General features: G+C 42.3%; 1 protein-coding gene and 1 long non-coding RNA gene across 2 annotated transcripts; one reads left to right on the forward strand and one right to left on the reverse strand.

The window, feature by feature from the left end:
* Positions 1 to 2,985: 2,985 nt before the first annotated feature.
* Positions 2,986 to 4,532, reverse strand: lratd1 (LRAT domain containing 1). Its single transcript, XM_028606063.1, has 2 exons — positions 4,406 to 4,532; positions 2,986 to 3,942 (listed from the first exon to the last, which is right to left on the reverse strand). The coding sequence occupies exon 2, from the start codon at positions 3,903 to 3,905 to the stop codon at positions 3,117 to 3,119; it is 789 nt and encodes a 262-aa protein (XP_028461864.1). The 5' UTR covers positions 3,906 to 3,942; positions 4,406 to 4,532; the 3' UTR covers positions 2,986 to 3,116.
* Positions 4,533 to 5,662: 1,130 nt separating this feature from the next.
* On the forward strand, positions 5,663 to 8,476 carry LOC114572732 (uncharacterized). Its single transcript, XR_003694812.1, has 3 exons — positions 5,663 to 5,786; positions 7,169 to 7,216; positions 8,382 to 8,476. It is a non-coding gene; the product is annotated as an uncharacterized LOC114572732 (long non-coding RNA).
* Positions 8,477 to 12,928: the final 4,452 nt, after the last annotated feature.

The following is a 12,928-nucleotide window of genomic DNA, read 5'->3' on the forward strand; positions in this document are numbered from 1 at the left end:
TGGCCATGTAATTGAAATCACAAATGTGTTGCACCGTGTAATCTGTTTTAAATGTCAGTATGTGGGTGCTGGTTCAAAAATAGAAATACTACATGTGATGTATGCACACATTTTTACAACAGATGTTTAGCGGAAACCACTGTTAGCAATGTTTTAACAGCATGTTACCCATTTACCATTGCCTCAGTTACATCTCCAGGTGTGCAGTCATTGTTGCTGAATAAAGCAGCCATTCTAAAGAACGGTGGAAGACAAGTCTACTGGGAGTCCAGGCCAGTGTCTAGATTAGAGGGAGATCCTCTTAAAGGCATTGCACAGACAGGATATTCTGTCTTGTTCCCTCCTCCCATGAACATCTCCTCTGAGACCACTGATTTAGCTGGCAGCAGGCTAGCTGGGATCTGCTTTGTCCAGATGTGCACACAGAGACACACACACACACACACACACACACACACACACACACACACACACACACGCACACAATCACCCACCTGGGGCAACCTCAATTTAACATGGATCCTTTTTAGAAATGTACCGAACAGACAGAACAGTCATCAGCGGGTACAACAGAAGAAAGCAGGGAAATAAACAATGGTAAAATGGTGTTTATGTAAATCCATCCGGAATAGATGTTCGTTAGCAAGAATGACATGTTTGGATCATTCAAATGCATTTAGATTCTGACTAAAACACGTATTTAAAATCTGAAACATCTGCTTGAATACTTCTACAAAAACAGAATTTTACGTCAATGTGGCTTAGCTGTGCAGGCACTTAAATGAATGGAAATGGAAAATGGTGATTTTTGGCTTTAGTGAAACAATACGAAACAAAGGTGAGGAGAGTAAAGCAATACAGAGCAAGACTGGAGAAATACCAAACCAACCGAAGCTATAGAGAATTAGAGGAAATGGAGTTAACAAGAGAAGAAAATGTGTCAATATATTCACAGCCGATAAAAGAAAGTATTTGGGTCAATAGCTGGAGAAAATCTTCTCAAGGCACATTTACAAGATTCACTGGCTTATTAGTCTGTATTTTGACATGAAACATATCTGAGGGGTGAGATTGCAACATCTGCACACTGAAACTTAGACACACGCACATGCAGAATGGGGAGAAGACCTGGGTCTGATTAAGCTTGAGTCAGTACAACAAACATCACACACACACACACACACACATGCTGGTTTTCCTGCATAGTCTCTCTCTGTCTCTCTCTCTCTCTCTCTCTCTGTCTCTTTCTCTCTCTCTCTCTCTCTCTCTCTCTCTCTCTCTCTCACACACACACACACACACACACAAACACTTATAAACTCTTTGTCTGCCATTCCAGCTGCAGCTTGGTTATTTATGACCACATTGAGGCTAGAATCAAGATTACCTAGAGGTGAGGTTTCAAGCTCTATAGTGGCAATATTATATTTTGAAAACCTCTTAAGCTCATGTATACAATATGTAGCAGGCTGCCTGGCAGAACAAAGACACATTACGGCACAACCTTTCCATAAAGCCACTCTCTGGTCCTTTCAGACTCAATTAAGCAAACGTAAGGAGACGAGAAGTTAGACCAAGGTGATTGATCCGACCTTCACTGATACTACGGCTGATCACAAGAGAAAGGGAAGGCACTGTCTGCTCTCAGAGCAGAGGAGTCAAAACATCCATCCAGACATTAAGCCACTGCAGACTAATACAACACAGGTGCCATAACAAACACAATGTGTTTTGTCATGATAAGCAATATATGGAGGACATCTTGTCCACAATGCAGTTGTGAAATATATATTGAGTAAGAAGCCAACATGTGTAGTGTAGTAATGCTATTGAAAAGAAGAAAAGACACATCATTTGGAGATAAACATTTCTGTGAATGTCTAAATACCAGCAGGATAAAACCCACACATGGAAAAAATACCCTGTGGCCAAATATTGTATGTTCCCATTGATGCTATACAGCAGCCTATATACTGTAGCTCCCATATTCCGTATGGATTTTTAATAAACGCCTTTATGGGTTTGATGCAGATGACCATTTTACTGCCTCCAAATACTGTGGAGATATATGAAGCCCATTTGGCTTGAGGCAGGTCAGGAGGCACTAGAGCATAAATACTTTATATTTCCCTCTGTGTGCATGTGTGAGTGAGAGAGAGAGTGAGAGATCATGTGTTTCTGTGCAAGTAATTATGTGTGACCAAACAAACACCTGCCAGACCAAGTGCTTATTTTCATATTTCAACCTCCATTTATTTGAACCAAAAAAGAGATCAGGGTTAAATCCACTAAACTTAAATACAAAAATAAGGGACTCAAATTGAAATCAATATATGAATACAATTTACACACACACCCAGTGCTGTGGAGCAGTATGACAGCATTGTGAAAATGACAATACTCTTGTTATGGCAAAATGGGAGCTTGAACAAGCCAAATGTTTTGTTTAGGCAACTGCGTATCCATCTGGGCCTGTCAGAGGTCTATGAATTAGTGGATCTGTGTTATGGTCAGTCCCGGTCTTAAAGCTAACAGTAAAAAAATAGAAGGGAGACTTTTCTAGAGCCATCCCAGATCCTATCTTTCACCCCCCATCTCTCACCGTCTGGTCTGCCGCAGCAGGCGCCCTAAGCCGAGAGGGGGCCATTTCCATTATCCCGAGAAAATTAAACAGAAAACCAAACCGAGCCGTGTGCGCTATGTGCGGTCTTTAAAGGTGATTTTCGCTATTCGGGGTAATGGGTTGAGCAGAAATCGTGTGTCTCACTCAGCACGAATTCTAATCTGAAGGGGCGTTGTCTGTTTATATGGCATCTCGCTCTCTCTCTCTCTCTCTCTCTCTCTCTCTCTCTCTCTCTCTCTCTCTCTCTCTTTAGTATTTTCAATACTCTGCAATTTGATGGAAATTCCACAGAGCGCCTGTGGTCCAGACGCAGCCCGGGGTCCATCCGTAACAAGCAGAAAGTCCAAAACCAACCGGTCCTGCGTCCTGTGTGTGCGTCTGTGTGCTTGTGTGCGTGTGTGCGAGTACGTTTGCTTGTGCGCAAAACTGTGCGTCCGTGCGCAGCGGGAGCGGGGGAGAGATAGAGGGAGAGGATTTCAAACGGAATCCCTGATCACTCCTTGCCCCCGTTAACCAAAGACAGCTCTTTGAGAATTCCACTGGCGTCCACTCGCCTCCTCTCCCGGATCATGTCCTCCAGACTGCGAAAGACCAGAGTGTGCACCCCGCTGCCGGACAGGTGCACTTTGAGGAAATACTGCTGCTCCGCCGAGTGCACCTCTCCCCCTGCTTTGAACTCCCGTTTCCCAAAGCGGCACCACGCTGCGAAACTTTCCGAGTTGGTCCAGCATATCTCCTCGCTGCTCAGGCCCAGGTGTCCCACTGCGTTCTGCATCACTAGGTCAGGAGGAAGCGGTCGGTACCGGTACCGATTGTTGACTACCCTCCCGTGGCGACCGTTGCTGATCTCAAGCAGGCTGTCCTTGCGGATCTCGCCCTTGTGCAGATGAATGACCTGGTCGTCCTGCTCATAGATGGCCCAGTGGGGGGCTTGCGCGGTGGCCACCAGTTCCAGCAGGTCCCCCGGTTTGCACATAGTCAGCAAAGTTTTGGCCGAGTATACATTTAAGTCCTCGTTCTCCCGCAGCTTGGAGAAGATGCATTCCTGGGAGCAGAAGGCTGAGTACTCCACCTCGCTGACCGAGAAGGGTCCCTCCTCGGCCGGGCTGTGGTCCTTGGTGAAGCCGCAGTCGGACGGAGTGCGGTCGTCCACCTCCTCCTCTTCGTCAGAGAAGAAGTAAGCGACGCCGACCCGAAGCTCGTCCTTCTCCAGCCCGGACGGATCCCCCGTGGGCAGCTCGCTGTAGTTGAGGTGGGTGATCCGATCCAGTTGATTTCCCATCAATGACCTGGCAAGGCAGAGGCATGGACTGCAGTGTCTGAGAGGGCGAGAAAGATGCAGAGAGTGATGTAGAGAGGGGTGTCAATAGCGTAAATTATAGCTTTCACAGAACAAGACATATTATGCACAAACGCTTGGCTGCATTTTGATCCCTTTTGCTCAATAGGTAAGAGAATAGGCTAAGAAAGCACTCAACACTTCTCAGCAGTCACCTCTATACAGGGACAAGATCTCTCTCGTGTTATTGAGCCAAAAGAGTACACTAACACGATCAATGATCCACTGCCCCTTGCTCCCTTCACACCCATTAGTCAATCATTAATTCCAGTGGAATGTAAACGAGCCTGCGGTGTCCATGCAGAAGAAACGAGGAAAGGAAAAATGGAGAGACAAATAATCTGAGCCCTGCTGCTGCTAAAGGGTGAGGAAAGAGAAAGCAGTGAGTCCTGTGGCTTTACGCACGGCGCAAAATGAGGAGAAACTGGAGAAAAAGAAGATACCTGTGCGCTCCCCGGGCAGATGGTTAAATATCCTTATGGTCCATTAGTACAGAGGGCTGCATGGTCCCCTGCTCTCATTCTCTCTTCTTCTTCTTCTTCTTCTTCTTCTTCTTCTTCTTCCCTCTTTCTTCTTTCTTCTCACACTTGTCTCTCACTCTTCGCACCGCGCACCAGGCGCTCCGGCTGTCGTGCGTGCTAGTACTTCACTTCTTTCAGCACCAGCTCCATTTAAGTACCAAGGATAGCTCCGCCTTAACCGGCTCGCTCCGCCTTCAGTGGGTCTTACTGGAGCGCAGTCACGGGCTCATTACCGCCAAGCCAATGGGAACAGAGGAGGAGCATGCCAGTCAATCAGAGGATCCAATCCGCTGCGCCCAGGGCGGCTGGCGGCGATAGGCGACCGTTACCGTGGCATGGTTTTTTGTTGTCAGAGAGCTGTGGAATTCTCCACATGATCAGCGGAGTCCGTGCAGGCAAGTTTTCAAGGCAACAGTCAGCAGTGATAACAGCCTGCATTTCTCAAGACGGGCATATGAGAGAGCCTCGAGTTTTTATTGCGCTCTAAAGTGCAATAAACATTTCTCCTATCTCAAAAAATGCTCCAAAAGTGCACCCTTAATGCATGCGCACTGTTGCTGTAGGGCATAAATGTGTTCCCACTTTCCTGAATACGAGAGTAGGCTCCCTCGTACAGTTCCCATGTGTAACTCCTTTATTTCCACATGTTTCACTAGCTTCACTACTGCATCGCTTGTTCTCTAATCCGTCTGTCCGTGTGTGTGTGTGTGTGTGTGTGTGTGTGTGTGTGTGTGTGTGTGTGTGTGTGTGTGTGGTATAGACTATAAAGGGAGAGGCTTGAGGCAGGTGTGTGTTAGTGTGCAAAGTAGGAACAAAACAAAGAAGTCGGCCGGAAGATTAATACAATTAATACTCAGTAATTTTTTACTTTGCATTGATGTCTTGGAACAATATATGACTGAAATTAAAATGCATATCAAATTTCAGCCTCACTTTTGCATGCATAATACATTGAATATTTGCATTTTGTGCTTGCAAGATAAACCTGAGTAAAGTTATGTCATCCGCACTCTGCTGTCACGTCTGTCTTTTCATCACTGCCCAGAGCAGATAGCCATCTCCCCATTTGTGTCAGACCCATCTCTATGTAGTGAATATTCTGTCTACCTCCACATCGGAATCTGTTCATTTTTTTTTTTTTTTTTTTTTTTTCTGGCAGCATCCAGAGAGCTCCTCAGAGTATCTCTCTTTTTCCTCTCCCAGATGGTTGGAGATAGCAGCTCTCCAGTTGCCGACATAGAACGGCTCCTGTTCTTTGTTTCCACTGGTGACCGGCAGAGCGGATGGTGGCTTTTTTCAGTAGGTGAGATATGATCGTGCAGATTTACACACACATATTTACACACACATATTTACACACACACACACACACACACACACACACACACACACACACACACACACACACACACACACACACACGACAAACAGTCATCCATGCGGCCATGCGTTTGTCCCTCTATGTATTTACACCTCATTGTGACGGCAGGAGTATGTGTATCTGGTTGATCGTCTTTTAGTTTATGTACAGTGCTGTAAGAGTGGTAACACACACGCACGCACACGCACGCACGCACACACACACACACACACACACACACACACACACACACACACACACACACACACACACACACACACACAAGGTGTCATGAGACTGTCAGCAATGGCTTTGGCTGCAGCTCCTGCGGGCATGTGGTCCTGCCACCTATAATCTACAATGAGCTGGAAATGAGTTTCCTTTGTAGACGCTGCCTTTCCTGGACACACACATATACTGTATTTGCTCTCTCCCTTTCTTTCTCTCTCTCCCTACACACACACACCTAATCATATATGCAGCTGGTGTAATAATAAGGCAGAGTGCAGACAGTACTGGAATAACTACTGAGACAGGGTGATATTTCACAACCCCAATAATTGGATACGTCTCTATTCCCTAATTACTAACTAAATCATATACGCTGCAGCGCCATACCATGCAGATGAAACAGACTAAACACACACACACACACACACACACACACACACACACACACACACACACACACACACACACACACACACACACACACACACACACACACACACACACACACACACACACACACAAACACACACACACACAGCTGTCCGCAAATTTATACATTCAAACATCAATGTGTCTGTCTGTGTCACTTACTCACATGCAAACATGCACAAATGTCATCCATGTAAACTCTATTTTTCTCCCTGTCTCTTGTACAAGCTAACATTGTATACAACACCATAATGTGTGTTGTACTGCATGCAGTCACACTCAGTTGCTGACCATACGTTTATGGACAGTTACACTGAGAACGCTTTGTTTATCTACACACATTATAAAGAGTGTGTCTTTTGAGAAGAAACAGCACCACATGAAGTCATGAACCCTTGATGCACAAGATGGGTATGTTTTTGTGTTTGAGCTGATGTCAGCACACAGAAAAGGACAATATGTCATGTCAACATTTTAAAGACCTGTACCACCTGTATATGACTTTTTGTGCTGGTGTTTCCGCATTCTATTCTCTAAATCACCAAAATCATTAAAAGACTCATTTTTTCTGGTGTGTATAAAAACCAAGATAGCAGAAAATACAATGTAAGCTTTTTTGTGATACTTTATTGATCCCTGTGGGGAAAATAATCTTTTTGCTTCAGCGTTTCCAGGGAGGTCAGAGAGCAGGGTCAGCTACAGAGCAGTGTCAGGTAAAAAAAACAAAAAGAAAATTATTGTCAATGGTGTAAAGCACAAACCTGAGTAAATTTCCCATTGTAAGACTGATATTTGGTGAGTTTGAGTCCAATGGTGTGGTTTACATGGTGGTGGAGCAGTGAGGTGATGCACCTTCAGTCATAACCCATCAAGTCTCGTGCGGTGTATTCTTTCTCTTTACAAGCAGTGCACTCTGTCTTTTTCGTTTTGACATTTTCGTGACGGAGTGAAAAGCCTATATAAGAGGAGATCCACCACAAAATCTTCTCCCAGGAGGAAACTGAATATTATTTCTTGGGATTGAATATATGGCACCTTAAATTAAATTAGTCTGCTTGAATACTATGTTTTAATGGTTGCAGGAGAGCTATTGCCCAGTGTAAGAAACAGTTATGTGATATATTAAGTGAAAAGCCAAACAGAACAGGAAGCAGAAAAGCCAAGCCCCATATATATAAAGGTTGCAGAGGCATCAACAATTATTCTACAATTACCACCTCTGTCTGTGTGTCATGGTACATAATAGCAGTTGTATGTAAATGCTGGATGACAAATATTCACACCACATGTGTATAACGTTGGAACAAATGTTCTTTATTTTTACCCAATGGATATATATTAGAATTAAACTTGCCACCATACAGCAGAATGCCATATTTTGGTTGCCATAGGTTTCAGTTGTAATGGGGGAAATTAAATATTTTAATGAAAGAAGGGATGATAATTCATTTTTAAATTAACACATCTGCAAAACAAAATATTGAATTGTTGTTTTGGGGCGTGGATGTTATATGAAAAGAATCAGATGCCATTTGTGTAAAAGCAATTATACCCCCCAGCATGTCTTTTGTTTGTGACTGTCATTAGGTGCTTAGGTGATGCAGATGGTAGCCATCAACATCACCATCATATCTATAATCACAGTGAAGACTGCTTTGGGGTGTTATTTCTTGAACTGAACATGGTCTTTATCGTAGTGGGAATGGTGAGCAATGACGTTCAGTGTGTTTGCTTGGTTAAACCGTATAATAAGCAATTATATTGTAAAAATCTGTGCTGGCACAATTCAAAAGAATGAAAATTACATTTTTAAAGATGTTTATTTAACCACAATGCGGAAATCTTGCTGACAAAAATGTGTTTTCCCCTCTTTTTCAGCAACACCTTGCTCCATACACACATTCACACCTGGTTAAGTGCCTTGTTCAAGGACTCCTCCGCAGGGTGGATGCTTTATCACCACGGGGACTTAATCCTGGGCCCATGACTGTCATTAAAAGTAATAGGACTTGGCTCTGGGATGGTTTTAAAAATATAAAATCTTCATGGATTAAAAATGTATAATATTAAGAGTAATAAATGACCTTGTTTGCAGGAGCGTCCAGTCAAAGGTTTACCTCACATCTCTTTTATAATGGTGATCAATGCTTTTTGGTCTACAGGGGCAGTACCGCGACTGGCCATTGGAACAAATTAGCAGCAAGGCTGAGTGGCATCACTCTCTCTGTCAACACCCTTCATTTGGATTTTTATAAGATATAAACATGGGCACAAAGTACAGCATAAATAACCAGAGACATGGCAATAATCCTAGTGGAAATCAATTAGGATATCCCACCATATTAATTGTGCCATAAATTAAGTTTGCCATCATGTCAGAGCGTTATCTGTTTTTTCAGACAAGAGGATAGAGACATCTAGAGATGGTAGATGCTGCTAAAAGTGATAACAGCAAGGGTTTGGTTCTTGTTTGGAAAGTGCATAGAGAAGCCATACTTGCCTAAATTTGCCGTTTTGAAACCGCATACCTTTAATAGACATGTTTGGTAATCTACTCTAAACAGAATAGTCTTTTAATGGCTTAAAGACCCTGGTTCAAATCCAGGCAGTCACATATGGCATCAAGCTGTCCCTAGACATCGTGCAATTCAACAGGGGAAGTAATCGGCATAATTTGCTCACAAAACACTGCTTTTGCCAGTATAAAGGATTGAATTGGCAAATGTCTTTCTGTGTAACACCAGTTCCAAAAGTCTCCCTTCAGTTTCTCCATAATACAACTGGTCTTCCTATTGTGATATGTAACAACTCGTACTGTTTGTCTTTGCGCAGAAATGTCTACGTCTGTGACGTAATTGTAATTTATTGCCGATTAGTTTGAATTTGAAGTTTAGACGTCTGTTCAGATTATATTTGGTTTTACAGTGTTTTATTTAGACTTTGATATAATTTAAAGCTAAGCAAATTCTTCTATCTCTTCAATAAATGAAGTATTGCAACATTTTAGATCTGTTTACCAACCAACAGACATGTTTTTCAAATGATATTATTAGAAAACATCACCCGAATCTTTTTTTGTCAAACACTATACTGCCATTTTTTGTGTGTGTGTGTGTGTGTGTGTGTATGTATGGACATGTTTTGTATGTGTGTGTGTGTGTGTGTGTGTGTGTGTGTGTGTGTGTGTGTGTGTGTGTGTGTGTGTGTCATATGTTTTATTCCATCTCCATCTGTCTCCCAATGAAAAGCAGGTATTCGGCTGGGTCTTATCAGCTCTGCTCAGACTGTGGACTGTGACTCATTCAGGCCCTCACCTGACACATCTGAAGCCCATCGATGTGGCCCTGAATGTTAACTTCTGCAGATTCAACTCCAACTTATTTCTGCTACAGTTGCTCTGAATAGACTTGTACCTTTCACAGACCTGTGTGTGAGTGTGTGTGTGCAGAAAAAGGCCGACATGCTGAATTATATCTTTCTGTACTGAACTGACAGAACAGAATTCTAGCTCACTGTGATCCCACGTAGTTGACCAAATCATAGTGTCGAATATGCTGAGTTGACAGAAGGTTGTAGCTCAATGAACAGTGCAGTGGCATCAATCTGTTGATATTCTGCTTACCAAACATGGTAACTGCTGTAAATATAACCTTTCATCTTTAATGTGTTATGCTCACTCTTTTAACTACTTAAATGTCTTTAATATCCTTTTCTACTGCTTGATAGAAACTATGTATGTATATGTATCTCAATCTCAACAATTTCACAGAATGAAAAAGGTAAATTGAAAAACAACATATGTTGTCTGTCCATCCCGTCTAGAACAGTTCATAGAAGCCTTTTCTGTTCAGCAGGACAATGGTGAAAATGTTACATGTTAAAATTAGTGTTGAAAAATAAATACATTTTAATCATGTGACAATGCTATGATTAAAGTTTGGTTGGATTTAGGCTCATTAAAATGACTATTTTGCTAAGGTTAGGGTCACCTTCTTCGTCATGGTTACAGTAATTAACACTTGGTTAAGGTTAGGGAACAAACGTGGTTACAAAAATAACGTCGACTGTTAGTTTGAAAACGGAAACAAAGAGCAGTCTCCTCTGTTTAAGTCTTATATGGCCGCGGCTGTTGGGAGGACAGTCTCAATAACATAATGTAGCAGTATCACATTGAAGAGAAAAGTGATCAAGGCAGCTCTGTAATGTCCATTATAGCTAGTGGAGTTATAAAGTTTGCTAACATTAGCCACCATAAGCTACCACTTTGAGGAAAGAACCCACTCTCTAATGCACAGCAGGGTGTATTAGCTAAGGCCTTGTCCACACGTTCATGGCTATTTTATAAGATAGTTTTTTTTTTCTTTCTTTGTTCTAAAAAAATTCCACTGTTTAAAGCACTGAAAATGCATACACACAATGTAAGTGCTGTTGAACATGCCAAACCAACAGGAAGTGATATAACCCTCATCCTAAAGCCATGTTAGCCAATCAAAAGCCTGATTTCCAGTAGGATACCTGGCTGCAATGGCGCATCAATCGTTCCGTAGCGCATTCTGACGCCTCTGTTACTCAATATAGTGGAAGAGTAACACTAGTAAAACTAGCACCATTTTGGCCATGTCTGCCATTGCTCGAAATGTTGCCTCATTTGTAACGGGACAATGGCACACACTCTGATGTTACTAGCCCAAAACTCAGTTTTCCCTGTCTATCAGCTGTCACATCAACGCTGAAAACGTGAGTTTCTGAAAATCTTCACCCTGGAAGGAATTTTCCAAAAGATCCATTGTCAGTGAGCTAAAAAACATCCAAAAGGCCAAAACACATAGAGAAAGCTATGATTTAAAAAAATACCTGTGTGCGTTTGTACTAGGCCTAAGTTAGCTAAAGTAGCCCATATGCTGTTGTTTTGGGGTAAGAAGTCAGATAGATACAGTAGATGAAATAAAGTGACCACTCAACAGCAGCCACAACAACCTTAAATGTAAAGAAAGAATACATAAACAAGGTAAAATGTCTTTAAAATCTTTAAGCTCAACAATTATGACCTTTATTGTGACATATTATGACAAACAAAAAAACAATTGCCATACTGCACAGGCATGCTCACTTCCCAGATTCTTTTCTTCCCTTTTCCCCCTTTATACCTCTCTGGTTGTTGTAGTCCATTGGTATGCAGGGTGATGTTGGCTGGTGTTTGCAGGGGAAGGATAAAGCAGTAATCAGTGCCAATGAAGCAGCTCTTGTCCCAGAGCGCAAATGTGCCAACATCAGCAACAACCAGACCATGTGTGTCAGTGTGTGTGTGTGTGGATATTTGTGCACGATATGTGTTTGTGTGAGAGAAAGGGAGCGGTATCAAAGAGGTCAGACAGAGGTCATTGTCTTGACTGCTTTTTCTCTTGTGCACTGTGCCGGCTGTGCGATATGATCACAGCCATCAAAACACAGCGGTTAGCTGTCCTATTTTTTTTAGGGTCCCGTCTCAGTCTTGAACACATTTATTTGATTGGGAGGAAGAATTGTTGTTTCCAGAGACATATGTTATGCTCACTGGACATACTGTTCATCACAAGCTCGGACACACTGGCCTTATTATTAGCGAAGTCCTGATGCAACTGATGTGAAATGTATTTTAGTATGACTGTTAGGAAAATATAACAAGATGCATTTGTTATTATTTGTTTGCTTATTATAGAGGCAAGGAATTTAATAAGCAGTAGCTACAATACAAATACTTATCTGTGGGTTGCAAAATGAAAGTGAGTCACATAAGAAAATCTAATAAAAAAAAAAATATCATTTGCACCCAGACGAGTCATATAATCCCTTTTTCAGTTACAGAAATCTGGAAGGCGAACACTGAACATCTAGTGCCAAAGTGCCGATGAGCACCGCACCAAACTATCAAATGCCTCAGTAGACCAGCTAATTGCTTAGTGGATGGCTGAAATGGCAGCTTCCAGCTCCCACATGTCAATGTGTGTAAGCAAACCTCTCCCAGATAAATAAAGGTTAAAATAATTACCGCTCAGAGATCAGTGGCCTTAACTGTGATTATCCTCCTCCTCTATTCTAACCAGAGTACATTCATCATCATGTTTTCTAAGCACATAAGCTATGTTTTCTCTCCTCCTAATTTCTGTCATCTCTGTCAATATAGTTGTTGGATTTAAACTGTTAACTGAATGTGTGGCTGAGGGAGAAGTGTGGACTGAGAGGACTGTTCCAGATGGCTGATGTTGTTGTGATGACACATTAATGATACGATGCTCACATCCAACGTATTGTTTCTCTATTTATGTTCATGTTCATCCTTCTTATTTGTACCTTGTTATAGCCGAGCAGTGACAGCGGTCATAACGGAACAAATGAAAAGTTGAAATAACTTAAAATATGGCTTTGTATGGTAGCGAATAATTTGG

Source organism: Perca flavescens, chromosome 18 (genome assembly GCF_004354835.1).
Source record: "Perca flavescens isolate YP-PL-M2 chromosome 18, PFLA_1.0, whole genome shotgun sequence".
NCBI classification, from domain to species: Eukaryota; Metazoa; Chordata; class Actinopteri; order Perciformes; family Percidae; genus Perca; species Perca flavescens.

Bases quoted from the DNA above. Each gene is read 5' to 3' on its own strand.
- lratd1 (XM_028606063.1), bottom strand. From the start codon at position 3,905: ATGGGAAATCAACTGGATCGGATCACCCACCTCAACTACAGCGAGCTG.